Source organism: Lissotriton vulgaris, chromosome 1_1, assembly GCF_964263255.1.
Source record: "Lissotriton vulgaris chromosome 1_1, aLisVul1.2, whole genome shotgun sequence".
NCBI lineage: Eukaryota > Metazoa > Chordata > Amphibia > Caudata > Salamandridae > Lissotriton > Lissotriton vulgaris.
The window spans coordinates 955,582,792-955,598,451 of record NC_141685.1 but is presented as its reverse complement, the minus strand read 5'-3'; the positions used below and the strand labels follow the sequence as shown (position 1 = coordinate 955,598,451).

The 15,660-nt window shown below is 48.3% G+C and overlaps 1 protein-coding gene across 2 annotated transcripts in view; it reads right to left on the bottom strand.

The window, feature by feature from the left end:
• The window catches only part of STAT2 (signal transducer and activator of transcription 2), a 534,553-nt gene that overhangs the window by 196,251 nt on the left and 322,642 nt on the right, over positions 1 to 15,660 (bottom strand). For both annotated transcript variants that reach the window (XM_086959626.1, XM_086959619.1), the window contains exon 18: positions 2,363 to 2,498. In XM_086959626.1, coding sequence (XP_086815752.1) covers positions 2,363 to 2,498 — 136 coding nt within the window. The remainder of the gene's footprint in view (positions 1 to 2,362; positions 2,499 to 15,660) is intronic.

Below are 15,660 nucleotides of genomic sequence, written 5' to 3'. Positions count from 1 at the left end.
GCAACATCAGATCCTCCCAGAGGGGCAGACAACCGGAGGACAGAAGCTCAAGACAAGGAGCTCCATATACCATATGCTCCCTTCCCAATGCCGGGCCACTAGGATGACCTGGACCCGGCCATTCATGATCTTCTTCAGAACTTGGGGCAGGAGAGGTGTTGGTGGGAAGGCATACAGATGTCTGAGTGCCTGGTAGGCGGAATGTCTCTCAGCAAGAGAGAGGGCTTGCAAACTCGAAAGTGCAGAACTGCTTAAATTGCCAGTTCTAGGCAGTGGCAAAGAGATTGAGCCAAGGTTCTCCCCATGAGTGAAAGAAACTTTGTGCCACCTCCGGGTGTAACTGCCACTCGTGATCTGCTAGACAATGACGACTCAAAGTTCCCGCAAGGTGGTTCCTCAGCAGAAAGGATCCTTGATGGTCTGCCATTTTCAGAGAAGCATCGCCACCTGGCACAGAGTCCATTACCCAACCCACACTGTTTGTTGCAATACCACATGGTGGTGGTGTTGCCTGTGATCACCTGCTTCATTCAGCCTTTCCATGGATGGCAGGAATGCTTTCAGCAACAAACGGATGGGTTTCCAGGAGTTTGATGTGGAGCGGGGCCTCAGCCAGAGACCACTGGCGTCTGATCTCAATCTCTCCCAGCTGGCCAACCAGCCCAGAAGCAATGCATCTGCTACCACTTTTAGTTCTGAGTAGGCTATGAAGAGGGATGTCCATAAGGGACAACTGAACACTGCCAGAAAAACCCATTGATCTCAACCAGTCATGGCGACGGATAACAAAGCTGGTGGCAATGGCTCGCTCGGTGGAATCCGAGCTATCCGGGCCACTGCGGATGGTATACTTCTTGGCCTCACAGCAATCCTGCATAGCCTGGGTCAGTATAGGGCAACGTTTTTTCTGGATACCTGTGAGGACTTGAGCTAGAGAATCCTAGAGAGCACTGGAATAGCAGTTCAAAAGGCAATTGCCATTGACTGACCGAAAAACAAAACGTATGAAAAGAAAATACCCGCTTCCCAAAGGTCTCTACTCTCTTAGACTCTCTATGCTGGAAAGTAGTCAGGAATATATTCAGGTTTGTCTGACTGGTGGAAGCCTGTAACACCAAGGTCTCACAGAAAGGGTGCTGAGTCAAAAAAGCAGGGTCACCGGGTGCAGGGCGATGGTGCTGTGCAACCAGACGATTCATAGCTGGATCACAGCAAGGTTTGTCCCATAATCCTAAAAGAGTGTTGGTAAGAGCCTCACTAACAGGCAACAGAGGCTCAGTATTATGGAGCCAACAGGTGCACCAGGAGTCGGAAGGGATTGTCCCTGGTGTTAACTGATTTTGGCAGCAGGATTGAGAGGCATGGTGATGCACTAACGCCTTCTCAGGTGTACAAAAGCTGTGGAAAGGGGCCTAGTCCTGCTTGGATTTAGGCGCAACTATTTTCAACCTCGAGACCAACTTCTAGACTGGGAACTGGATCTACCTTTGGACTTGCCCTAGGCCCCGATGTGGGGGTCTTGCAATGGTTGGTGACCTATGACTTCACCTCGCGGTCCTGTATAACCTTCAAATTCATCGCTGCGCAATTACTGCAGGCCTTAGAGTCATGACCTGACCCCAGGCACCACAGGCAAACCTGATGTGGATCTGCCACAGAGATTTGCTAACCACAGTCTTTATAAGGTTTAAAATCTATTGTCTCAGGAGGTGACATTTCACCCAGTGTAAATTTGAGGTAAAATGAGTCTCAAAAGAGACAAGTGTTAGCTCCGGAATTTGCATCTGGTTGTGCGGAAAGAAAGGAAATGACATTCAAGTACAGGAGGGGAGCCTATACTGTCTCCGCAAGTCATTTCTTGTGCGTATTAGCGTCAGTGGGGAACCTTAAGGCTGCAAATGGCAGAGCACAGATGAAAAGAAATGAAAAATTACACTTGTATAGCGCATAACTACCCGGAGGCCTCGCAGATGTACTGTTCCAAAGTTTCCACACTGAGGAAGTATTCATAAGGAGAGGAATCTGTGGTTGGAAGTCTCTACCAGAAAAAAACTATATTTAGTGAAGGCTCTGAAGAAAGAACCCTAGAAGTGCCTGTACAATACCAAAATTAGTGACTATAATAAAGAAAGCGAGAAAAGGGGGGGGGGGGGCGGGAGAGAGGAGGAGAGGAAAAGAATGAAAGAAAGAAAAAGAGATGGAGAGACAGAATAGACTGAAAAAGGAAAAAAAGAGGATGCCAATGTTATGTCTATCTCTGGAACCGAGTGACTGGGATGGGAAATTTCAGATGGGATAAACACAGATGCTGGAGAGAAGAACGAAGAGAGTTGTATGTCCACCAGAAAGAGAGGTACCTTACCGCATAGTTTCTCAGCTAGCATTGAAAGTTGGTCAGAATTAAGTCCCCGCTTAGTGGTGGTGCTGAATTGCCAGCTTAATGCGTCGGCCAAGCGAGTCCAGACAGCAACAGGAGGATTGGAAAAGAATGTCAGGTTCTGCGGACAAAAAAAGGTGGGGGAAGAGAATGGAGCCACTTCAATAGCAACAGGGAACAACAGTGCCCCACAGACCATCCCACCCATGGAGAACTCTTTGTATTGCAGGAATATCAACCAATTAAAAGTGGGTGCTTCCACTACAGCAAAACATTCTTCTCATTCTACCTTAAATTCCATTCACACCTTTGTTAATGTTATATTTTTGACCAGGATTAGGAGCAAGAAAGTTGGAATTGAAAAAGGAGTAATAAAGTATGGCACAACTTTTATTATTATTTGAGCAACAGTGGTCCCGGGAAAAAGGAATTTTTGTAAACAATAAATATAGACTCAGTTGTAGCTATATTGAAATGACATGTCCAGCCGCACAGAGGTCTAATATTTACTTAGGAGAAATGAAAATGAAAATTTTTCACATCAATACACAAAGTGGGCCAGAAGCCTGTGCCCAACTGAACCCAAGAGAAGGGTTTACAACAGGGAAAGCGACATACAAAGGGCTTTAGGCAAAGATTTACGGTTTGTTGTGCCTATTCAGATGAGCAGTGTCAGGAAGGGCAACAAATCGCTTCATACACCTCTACAATTTAGGTACACACAAGGTTTCAATTGTATCAGGTGTCTAAAGTGTTGACGGCGTTTCGATCCAACTTATAATTTACGGATCATCATCAGGACATTTGATATTGTGCCTAATACGTAAGAATTTGATTCAGAAAAGGGGGTGGTGATGGACAGAGTATCTGAACTAAGCAGAATACTCCTACCCAGTCACTGCACCATCAGGATTTAAGCAAGCCGGGCCGAAGACGGCTGTAATGCCAGAAACCGGTCCCCGGAAGCTTGTTTCCTTTCCAGTAAAAGAATTGGCTTGGTAGTTTGGTCTGCCCTGTTCCCATGATGCACTGGGCCAGGGACAGACTAATTTGCATATAGCCAGGTTCTGAGCTGGGATGGTGCAGTGAGCTAAAAAACGGCGATGGATCAAGACCTGATCTGTTGACTGGGTACGAGTGTTCTGCTTAATTCAGATACTCTGTCCATCACCACCCCCTTTTCTGAATCATAATACGTAAGAAAGCCCCAATTGCCTAGGGAAGGAAGGGAATGAGAAAAATAAAAGATACAAAGCATTAAGGTAAGCATAGTATGGTGGAACAATTAAGGAGTGACAGTCCTGCATGCAGCTCCAGACAAGGGTCCATGTGGCTCAAGGCGAATTCCATTAGCCGTGGTGCGGGTGGAAGTGATCCGATGTGGTAAGGTTAGATGATGGAGGCTTATTATGAGTATAGAGAAGCAGGAGTATGGGGGTGTATAGTTGACTCAACTGCTTGACAAGTTGTGTGCGCTGTGTCTGAGGGAAAGTAAAGGGTCATGTATAGGAATGTGGGTCCTAGATAAGGGGAGAGAGTAAAATAACGTGTCTAGGGTGGGAGGATCAAAAATTATCAGGAGCGAAGTGTCTATTGGAAAGTGAGCAGTGAAGCCTTCCTGTCTTCAGTTCTTCATATAATATGGAGCATAATAAAACCAATTAAAACATAATTACATTTTGTTCAGCCGTACATATAGTGAATTGTATTAAGAGAGCATGTGACTACATCATATTTATCATGCAGCGTCAACTGGTATAATAATAGGATTCAACCTCATAGGTATGAGTAGAACATATTGACCATGCAGCGTCAGATGGCAGATTAATAGGAAAATTAAAGCATGAACACCAAATAGGTATGACTAAAACATTAACCATACAGCGTCAGATGGCAGAATAGGGTTGTACATATAGCAAAAAGCAAGAAAAGAGATTAAGGGCCCGATGTAGGTGTCCATTTACCGACCGGTAACGGCCGATTTCGGCCGTTACCGACCGGTAAATGGACATTCCTGATGTAGGGGCCCTATTTTACCGAATCGGAAAAAATACCGAATCGGTATTTTTACTGATTCGGTGACTTTGAGATGTAGGTGGGACTCTTCTGAGTCCCACAGGCCTTACCGTATCGGTATTTTACCACCCAATCCTATTGGGTGGTAAAATACCGAATACAGGTGTGTATGCACATCTGTGCATGCACACCTGTGCAATGTGACACACAGACATGCCCTTAGGGCAGAGGTCTTCAATCTGTGGGGCGCGACCCCCAGGGGGGTCGTGGAGTCCTTGGAAGGGGGTCGCAGATTCTGCCAGAGCACGCAGGTGTGAAAAACATCAACGCCTCATTAACAAGTAAAAGGCCTTCTAAAGACCTGTCAAGTACTAGGGTGTGACTGTGTGTGTGTGTCCCTGAAGCCATTTCGAGCTGGGGGAGGAGGAGAAGTGGGGGGGGGGGACGGAGGGGGGCTGGGGGAGCAGGCTGAAGTGTAGCCCTTTGAGGTCAATGCATATTGCGCGCCTGGAGCTGTGGGTCCCATGACACCACCCCCGCCCCCGGCAGGGAGGCACAGAGGTGCCCTCCCATGATCGGGAAAGAAGGAAGAAGAGCAGTGAGATACTGACCCCCCCCCACATGAGAGAGGCACAGAAAAGGTGGGTGGATGAATGATTGGTGGATGGATGGATGTAAGGATGAAGGATAGATGGATGTGTGAAAATGTGGGTGGATGAATGATGAATGGATGGATGAAAGGGTGGATGGAAGGATGGATGGAAGGAAGGGTGGATGCATGAAAGGATGGATGGATGAAAGGGTGGATGCATGGAAGGATGAAAGGGTAGATGGATGAAGGATGTATGGATGGATACAAGGTTGTATGGATGAATAAAAGGTTGCATGGATGGATGGATGAATGATGGATGGATGGATGGATGTGTGAAAAGATGGGTGGATGAATAATGGGTGAATGAATGGATGAAAGGGTGGATGGATGAAGGATGGATGTATAGATGGAAGGATGAAAGGGTGGATGGGTGAAGGATAGATGGATGAAGGATAGATGTAAGGGTGGACGGATGAAGGATGAATGGATGGATGAAAGGGTGGGTTAATGGATGAAAGGGTGGATGGATGGAATGATGAAAGGGTGGACTGATGAAGGATGGATGGATATATGGATGGATAAAAGGTTGCCTATACGAATGTTGGATGTGTGAAAAGGTGGGGGGATGACTGATGGGTGGATGGATGGATGCAAGGATGGACGGATAAAGGATGGAAGGATGAAAGGGTAGATGGATGTATGGATGGATAAAAGGTTGCATGGATGAATGATGGATAGATGGATGTGTGAAAAGGTGGGTGGATGAATGATGGGTGGATGGATGTAAGGGTGGATGGGTAAAGGATGGATGGATGTATGGATGGAAGGATGAAGGGGTGGGTGGATGAAGGATGGATGTATGGAAGTAAGGATGAAAGGGTGGATGGGTGAAGGGTGGATGGGTGAAGGGTGGATGGGTGAAGGATAGATGGATGAAGGATAGATGGATGAAGGATAGATGTGTGGATGTAAGGATGAAAGGGTGGACGGATGATGGATGGATGGATGAAAGGGTGGATGGATGAAAGGGTGGATGGATGGAAGGATGAAAGAGTGGACAGATGAAGGATGGATGGATGGATGGATGGATAAAAGGTTGCATGCATGGATGGATGAATGATGCATGGGTGGATGTGTGAAAAGGTGGGGGGATGACTGATGGGTGGGTGGATGGATGAAAGGGTGGGTGGATGGATGTATGGGTGAAAGGGTGGACGGATGATGGATGGATGGATGGATGAAAGGATGGATGGATGGATGGATAAAAGACTGCATGGATGAATGATGGATGGATAAAAGGTTGAATGGATGAATGATGGATGGATGTGTGAAAAGGTGGGTGGATGAATGATGGGTGGATGGATGGAAGGGTGGAGGGGTAAAGGATGGATGTATGGATGGAAAGATGAAAGGATGGATGGATGTGTGAAAGTGTGGGTGGATGAATGATGGATGGATGTGATGAGGTCTAACAGGCGCATTTATGGTTGTCAAAAGATGATAATGAGGAGTACCAGTTTCTAGAAACTTTTGTCGGAAGGGGGTCCTTACCCCTAAAAAGGTTTTACAAGGGGGTCTCGGCATCAAAAAGTTTGAAGACCTCTGCCTTAGGGCATGTCTGTGTGCCACATGGCACACAAGTCCGGAATTTGGGTGCCAGAGGGTGTCAAAGTGACACCCCCTGCACCCTTGCAACAATCGGAATTTACCGAATCGGTAAATACCGATTCGGTATTCCACATTGATTCCTATGGGCTTCAAGGCCCATAGGTATCAATGGGGGATACCGATTCGGTATTTACAGAATCGGTAAATGTCGAATCTTACCGATTCTGTATTTACCAATTCTGAATTACCTACATTTCCCCTGCTCTAATTTACCACTTCTTAAATACCGAATCGGTATGATTCGGTATTTAAGAAGTGGTAAATTAGAATTACCTACATCGGGCCCCTAGTGCCCAACTGGTGTGGATAGAAGCGTGCACCCGCATTAATTGATGGGACTGAGCGGTTTAGCATGCAAGTCAAGTCAATTTCAGCTTTATTCGAATTACACTCATAAAAGCACACAGGGAAAAAAACAATTACCTCCTGCACTTCACATTATTAAATGTTAAAACTGATTAATATATACATTCTAAAAAATCATGGTAAAACCTTGAACACAATAAAAATGTAAAATCTATCACAGTACAAATAATGTGCATAAATGTGAAATTCACCCATAGAGCCCATTTCCAGCTTCATGTTCAGCCTAAAAAAGACACAGAATGATCACAACATGGGCTTCTGCCTTAGAGTCCAAGCCCACCCGAGATATTTGGCTACCACCGTCAAAATTAATGGCAGAGTGCTGGTACATATTATTCTTAGTGCTACTGCACTACTTTTTGTACCCATAGTTCTACACATTGGGGTTAGCCAAACTCGTCTGGGAACTTCATAGACAGGGCAAGTGAACAAAAAATGGGCAATTGTTTCCGGATGTCTCTGGCAAGCCGGGCAAATGTCCCCACTTGCCCCAGCCCACCTTCCAGTAAGAGATTTAAGTGGCAATGATCCAGCTCTAAGCTGGAAGAAAAGCTTCCGGTCTCCAGGTTTAGTGATGGAATCCCAGTATGGTTCTAATTTGGGAATAACTTTTGCCTCTAAAAAACGCCCCGTCATTCCAGAGGAATCTACGTCACTCCAAATACGGAACGCCACCTGTTCCCACTATATCTCTTTTAATGTCTGTTTCGATGGAAACAGTGCTACCACCGGGTCATCCTAGCACATTCGCATACCCATTCCTGTCAGGGTCTCACAGAGTTTTTTTAGCCAGCCAATCTCATGGAAAGCATCCAATTTGATGACATCCATGAGACCTTCGGCATAATGTGAGAGCTCCAGCGTGGGCCAAATTCTTTGCCAGTACAAAACAGGGCATAACCTCGCTATATCTGCAACGGCCCTTCTTCCCAAGTCGTATCTTAATGGGTTCAAGGGTGTACTCTGCGGAAGACCAGTAACATTTCTCAGAAATCTATTTTCAGAAAGAGATAGCGGAGTACATTTTTCAAAGCCCCACAGCTCAGCGCCGTAAAGCGCTGAGCTCAGAGCTTTTGCTTCATAGACCTGGAGCACTGCCTTAATTGGCTTAGTCGACGACTTCCTGTGTTCCAGGTTCAGGACCCCTGAGACTTGACGGTGTTTTAGGGCAACCATACTTATGTTATATGTTTAGCATGCATTCGCGATCACTTAAAAAACGGCTCGTGCTGGTTATGGTGAAACTAACGTAAGCACCCTGTCGTGTGTCAGGTCTCGATAGTCCATAGAAATGGGCTGTATGAGTACAACCTACCAGGGGGATGGCGGAATCATTCTCAGCTCGCACTGTCAGTTGCTGAGACGTCCGGTAAATAATTGCTGGGGGGGGAATTAAGGAATCAGTAGCATGTATCTACCTCTATGGGCAGGGAGGAGCTTATCGTTAGTATGCCATTGAGGGGCCTTGAATTAAATTGAGTCAAGCATGGTTAAAAACTCACCGGTTCGATGTGAGTAACGTCGTAATACCCGGAGGAGGATGAATCGGCGCGATGGCCTGGGGAAGAGCGGAGAATTTAATTTAAAAATGGATTAGGAGACTAGCGAATAAGGGAGTGCACATAGTAGAATTAGTTCTTACCAGTCTATAGGAGTCACTCGCGGCACAATGGCGGGATCTGGAGTGAACACAGGGAGAACCAGGAAGTGGTTCTTAAGCGGTGGGGCGTGTAATCTCATTGGCCCGTTAAGTCAGGTGCTCGTGATAGGGTGCAGCAAGGGACATGGTCATCATAACAAAGGAAGGACTGCTACTAACTCGGAGTGGGGGTGTAGGAACTGGGGTCACCAGTTCCCCGGGGGGGGGGGTGGCTTGGCCCGAGCAGGTAGGCACCCGAAAGCTTAGGTGTTAAGTGACTACACAGCACACGCATCCACTGAGAGAATAAATGCACGCAGTGACGGAGACCACACCAGTGAGTTTTGTTTTAAAACAATGTGCTTTTATCTGGAATAAAATACAGGGTATGCAATTACTCAATGCATTAACTCATTAGCACCTGTCCTCAGCGGGAAAATTTCATTATGTCACTGTAGGCAATTAATTAGCATCTTCCTATTCAGAAATAAACATTTCCTCATATAAAGCAACCATTTCATTCAAGGAAATCAAACGCTGCATTGCTCAGCAATAAACATTTCATGGATCAGGGATAAACATTTCATTACATAGGAATACCCAACTCCTTGAGCAAATAGGGACCTTTCATTTAGCAGTGATGGCCCACTCATCAGACAGGAATAAACATTTCATTTACCGTAGGTGGAGAGTTTCAGTAAGGCAAGAATAAGCAGTGCCTAAGGTAAAATGAGCATAGATACTAGGCATCAAGAATCAACATTAGGCATAAAGGATCATTTCATCCTGAAAGCGACATTTCCATTTCACAGGAATAAACAATGCACCAGGCAAAAGTACTTCATCAAGCAACCAATAACCCAGGCATCAGGGCCTACATTAGCTGGCTTTTAACTTGATCCCAGGCAGGGGTTAACTGTAGTGGCCCAGCAATCACTAGAGGGCCTTACCCATGTCCAGAGGGCTCTCTTGGGGTTCATTGGGGCGACCGGGGCCCAACCACAGTCTTCCCGGGGGATGGGCGATCTCAGGCCTCCTTCTGGCAACCTGGAAGCCCCGCGTCCACTCGAGCTTGCCGCCCTCCTCCCCCAGGGGTTACCTGAAGTCTTCGGCTCCTCGAGGAGCCCTTGCGGTGTTTCTCGAAGAGAGGAGGTCTCGGGGAAGAGTGGGCCCTCCTGGTAAGCCTCACGCGGCCTTCCAATCAATTTCCGGCCCTCCAGGGGCCTGTGCGGGCAGGTGGGGTCACTCGGGCTCCTCCGGGGCGTCCACGCTGGCTCTTCTCATGGTCCCGGGCCTCCAGAGGCTTCCCCAGGCCCAGGACCAATCAGAATGCGGCGATTGGGGAAGGCACGCCACGGCCGCCAATGACAGCGCGGCCCTCGGGCGGGTTCACCTCCCTTCCACTAGTAGGTCTCAATGACGGGGGCGCGGCCGATGACGCGGCTGGCGCCCCCGTCACGTGATGACGGTATTCTTGGCCTCGAAGGCCTTGCGCAGCCTCCCCGCAATCCCGCAGCGGCCCTCCTCAGACTCTGGGGGCCGCGCGAGGGAGATCCCGGACAAGGCAGGAATACTTCAGGGCCACCACAGGCAGCGGAGGTCTCCCACGAGCGGCGCTCAGGCCGCAGCGGTGAGTGCAGCCTAGCAACCGCGCTTCTCCGCCCCGGCTCTTCAGGGGCAGTTCAGCACTCCCTCTCTCAGGGCACAGCGCGATAAGCAAGATGGCGCTTGGCACCTCTAGCGCCTCAGGGGTCACAGCGCTCAATCGGCAACAGCGCTTCAGGGAGTCGCGCACTAGCAAGGCAGGAATAGCGCCCTTAAACTTTGCGGCGCTTCGGGGGCAATGACACCAGTTCTGGCACAGATTGCAGCGCTTCTCAGGGCACAGTAGGAGAGCGCTGAGTAGACAAGGCGGGCAATGTAGCAGTCCCAGCAGGATAGGTAGTTCAGTCAGGGGGAGTTAGGCAGGACAGCGCAGGGGCCCAGGTGAAGGCAGGGGGGCGTAGAGGTGGCACAGCCGAGTACCTGGTTGATCCCCAGTAGGCCTTGGGGGCACAGAAAGGGGGTCTTCTCGGCGCTTGTTTGTTCCTGTGCCCTTGTGAAGTAGATTCTTAGTTTCTTGAGGAGGGGCGGGGGGATTTGAGTTGATGGCTCGTCAGCAGGTCACTTCAGGTGGTCCAAGGGTTCCCCTCCCGCCGGGCCAGATCAGTGGGCTAGTTCAGTGTTCCTCACACAGCTTGGTGGGCAGTGCCTAAACCCTGTCACCCCCAGTGGTATAGGTTCCTGAATAGGCCCTACCGCCTAAGTCTCCTGCGTAGGGTCCCCCAGGTCAGTGATGCCCCAACTGACTGGAAAGTTTCCCTCCCTTTTCTTTTATAGTCCCAGGTCAGGTGACCACTCTCTAAGATGGCAGTTGGTGACCACTCCCCTATTCCGGAAGGTTCCAGGAGCGTCCTCACTCTAGCTATGGGCAGGGAAGTCAGGCTGGTGTTGCAACATTGTTTAGGGGTTCCAGCCAGCTCCTGGCTACTAGAGTGAGTCTAAAAAGACCACGCTGAAGTAGCAGGGGTCAGTGGCAGCCATATTGGGGGAAGAGAGCACCTGCACCTTAGCATTGATTAGCAATGGGAAGGTGCCCGGAGACCTATGGTCAACAAAAAGAAGGTGGGAAAAAATGAGGCAAGAGCGAAAAAAATAGGGAAAGACCACCCTAGGGCTGACAGGTCTAACAGGGGGCCATATTAGGTGATGTTGAAAGCAGAGTGTGAGACTGAGTGGCATTATGAACAGTAATTTATAGAGTACAAGTTGATAGGAACTAGAAATACAGTTTAACAAGCATTTGCAATGCAATAGGTCTCGCATTAGGAAAGTTTGAGCTATTGGTATTGTAAATGGCAAAGTTTTTATTTATGTGTTGGTTTTGAAAATAGCGAAATTAATAGCTTTGTCATTTACAATGCCAATAGTTATAACTTTCGCAAATGTGACACAGCGCCTCCCATAATGCAAAACAGATACCAACGCTTCAGCAAGCATGGCCCTACAGCCTCACTCGCCAGCTCACAAAGGCAGCAATCACCAGCCCTGAACACAGTAGGCAATGGGGGTCCGACAGCCCAGAGCAGGGCAGTGAATGCGAAGACAAGATTATCCAGGGTGCACAAAGGAAGCATGGGGTGGCAGATGCAAACCAGAAAGTGCTGGTCACTGTTTTTTATTGGTAATCCTTTAAGCGCTCCATACCGCTGGCAGGCTGGTTCAGGGGGGGAATACAATATATTCATTTTAAGTTGCACCTACTGACACCGTTTTGGAGCTTTACCTTGCTATCCATAGGATATGTTGATAAAACCAACCTCAATGGCATTCTTTTTGTACGACCCTGGAATGATGAAAGACTGAGTTGACCCCGCTGGGGTGCAAACGTACATCATGCAGGCTACATCCAGTGTTATGCCCCATAATAGCACCTTTCTTCTGTCTCCTCCACCCTATAGTTAGATGCTCGGTGCAGAGCGTGAATCGGATGCACAGATATGTCGGTCGGAAGATCTCACGCTGCCCCGTGAAATGTATGGAAGTGGTACATCCTGTGACAGGCATGCATACACCCTCCCCTCTCTCCCGTTATAATTGCAACACGACAGGGAAATGCAAAGACAGGAGAGACAGGGCTGAGTGTATTTCTTAAGTACCCTGTTCTTGGTTCCATTAATGAAGGCAGGTGCCACGTGCTGCAGCGCCTAATGAAGCCAAGGGTTATGAGAAGCAGCGCCTTGAGACCTCTTGCTGGTAAAGTGTGTGGTACAAAGTCAGAGGCTTAGTGACCCACCTAGAGGTCATAGCGACTGTCGTGGTGCGCGCGTATCACTGAGCGCCCCCAGGTTCGCACGGAATGGACCTTGCCTTCACGGAGAGAAGTGCGAGTCCCGTGACTATAATGTTTGAGTCAGGGGGTATCCCAGGGTTACAGCCCCAGGCCTCGAGTTCCACAATCAACGATGTAACCACTAAATCACAGTTACACCCCAGTACACTAAATGCAAACTCCTTGTGCAGTCTCTTTGAGACGCTGAGTCCTGATCTGTGGCATGACGGTGTTTAACTCGCTGTGCTGTGGGTGGTCGGAGACGACAAAGGCCGTCTGTTGTGTTGAAGGCGTTTGACCAAAGCAGCGCTGGGGCAAGACAGGGGCAGCGGCAGCTCGCGTGGCTGGAACTGTGCATGCGAGCTCATGTAGCATGCAGGGGTACGGCGTTCCGGGAGTACAACATGCCACAGGAGCACGACCCTGGAAGTGAATGACAACTGTAGGTAGCGCTGTCTCTTGGGCTCCCTGGAGGGTAGAATGGGGAGGGCTGGGCACAGTAGTATGTTATAGCGGAAGTTTCTGCATCCTTCTGTTCCAAGGCCGACCTTGAAGCTGGTGACTCTGGCCAAATCACTCAGTCTCCCCGTGCCTAAAAAAGAATGCGTCAGTCTATAATGCAACTGGTGCTCAGAATGCGCCCTGATACCTTCGGGTCGAGTTTGCGCTATACAAAACTAAACCAGTCCTCCGCTACCATCAGCTTTTCGCCGGCCTGTGAGGAGTGGGAGGGCGGGGGCTGCCTGCGCATGCACCACTCTTCAGTTTCGTTTTCAGGTCGGAGCGCGAGCCCGGAGAAGAGAAGTGCCGCATGAAGTCCCGAGTCCCAGGAGGGGGCCCGGGTGAAGACCAGCGGGGAGACTGCGAGGCCCCCATTCCTATGGGGAGAGCTCCGCTTTTTGATAGAGTGTCAGAGGAGCTCGAGTGCTCTGCGGGGCTCCCTTAACAGATGGTGCGAGCCCGAGTCCGACTCCGGTGAGTTAAAGGGAGGGGAGGGGAGGGAGGGGGGGGCTGTGTGCCTGTATGTGTGCTGTGTGCCTGCGTGTGCATGCGCGCGCCTGTGTGTGTGTGTGTGTGCATGCAGAGGGGTGGGGGCTGGCTGTGTCTGTGTGAGAGGGGGCTGTGTGCCTGCGTGTGCATGCGCGCGCCTGTGTGTGTGCGTGCATGCAGAGGGGTGGGGGCTGGCTGTGTCTGTGTGAGCAGGGGCTGTGAGTTACTCTGCGCAAGCACGTCTGAGAGGCGCGCTCCCGCGGTGAAATCCGACACTGGGAAAGCGCGTGACACTCTGCTGTCCACTTTCCTAAATACGGATAACATTAGTTGTCTTGATGACAGCATTCATGCTTTCGCATGAATGCTACGTCAGCTCGACCTAAAAATGGTCATTCAGCAATATAACAGTAGAGAATGATCGGCCTTCAACCAAAACACTAATGAGGATGTTAATTCACAATAGTGCAAAATGTACATTAGATTAAAGCTGTCCAGTCCTCAAGGCGGTTTAATCCTGTATTTAAGCTGTCAGTTTTCAGGATCCATTTTAATTCCTCTTTGTTCAGAATTCTGGCAATGTCTCCACCTCTAGGAGGCAATTTTATTGATGTAATAATAGTCCATCGAATGTCGTTTTCTGAATGTTCTTTTGTGCAAAATGTTCCACCAGTGGTGCATTCACTGTTTTGCATCGGATCCTGCTACGATGTTGACTGATGCGCAAGCGTATTTTCTGGATGGTCTATCCCACATATATCAGATTACAGGGACAGAGGATGGCATATATCAGATTACATGTGTTGCAATTTTTAAACATTTTCAGTTCATTTCTGACATCCCCAAACACAAATTCCTTACATTCAATTGCAAATTCGCAAACCACGCAGTTGCCACACTTTGAATGTCCCCTCAGAGGTGCGAGGGACCATAGATCATGCAGGGTAGGGTTGCACTCTTTTGTGGGTAAGGCTGCACGTACCAAATGATCTTTAATATTCTTGCTTTTTCTGAAAGCAAACAATGGGAGATCGAGGTTTAGTGTGCCTGCATTCAAGACTGGTCAGTTTCTTCGAATGATTTTACGAATAGCATTGGAGACTGGGGAGAAAGTTGTTACATAGGCAAGGCGTTCTGTGTGTGTTTTTGATTTAGGCTAGAGTAGAGCATCACGTGGGTAGTAACATGCCCTCTTCATTTCATTACGGACCAGCCGTCGGGGGTAGCCCCTGAAAGTAAGCTTGGAGCATAGTATTTTGGCTTCAGAGAAATGATCAGTTTTGAGGGCACAGTTTCTCCTGATTCTAAGGAATTGAGAATAGGGAAGACTGCACCTGAGGGCCGGGGATGGTTGCTGTTGTAGCTGAGGAGCGTTTTTCGTTCTGTTGGCTTGCGGAATAATCCCGTTATGAGAGTTCCGTCTACATACTTAATAAGTAAATCGAGGAAGGGGATGGATGTTTTATCATACGTCAAAGTGAATCTCAACCCACCACAATTGTTATCTAACCAATGACGAAATGAATCCAGAGAAGGTAGATCACCCTTCCAAATAAGAAAATATCGTCTATGTAGTGCTTCCATTGGGAAATACCTGCATAGAAGGGATTAGTATCAGTCAAAATATTGTTGCATTCAAGTGAGTCCATATACAGAATAGCCAGGTTGGGAGCAAAAATAGCCCCCATTGAGGTACCTCACACTTGTTGGTAAAATTGTTCTTCGAATAGGAAGAAGTTCCTTGTGAGGCAGACCTATAACAATTGCAGGATAAAGGTAGTAGGGACTGTGTGTGGTGTAGGTCTCTGATTGAGCACACTCTCCATGACTAGCAAGGAGCCATTTTGCGGAATATTGGTGTACAGGGACTCTACGTCCAATGTACACAAGGTCTCGGTTTCGGGGTCAAAAGGTTGGGTTTTAATCAGGTTAACCATAGACATACTGTCCCTAATGTAGCATTTGGTTGAGGGTACAAAGTCTTTAATAAAATGATTGACATACTGTCCCAATGGTTCCAGGATGGAACCACATCCAGAAACAATTGGGTGACCAGGTCCCAACTTCCTGGACCTACAGTCAGAACTATTCGGGTTTTTCAGAAAAATTAGGCTACACGCTTACTTTCTACAGAACCCAGG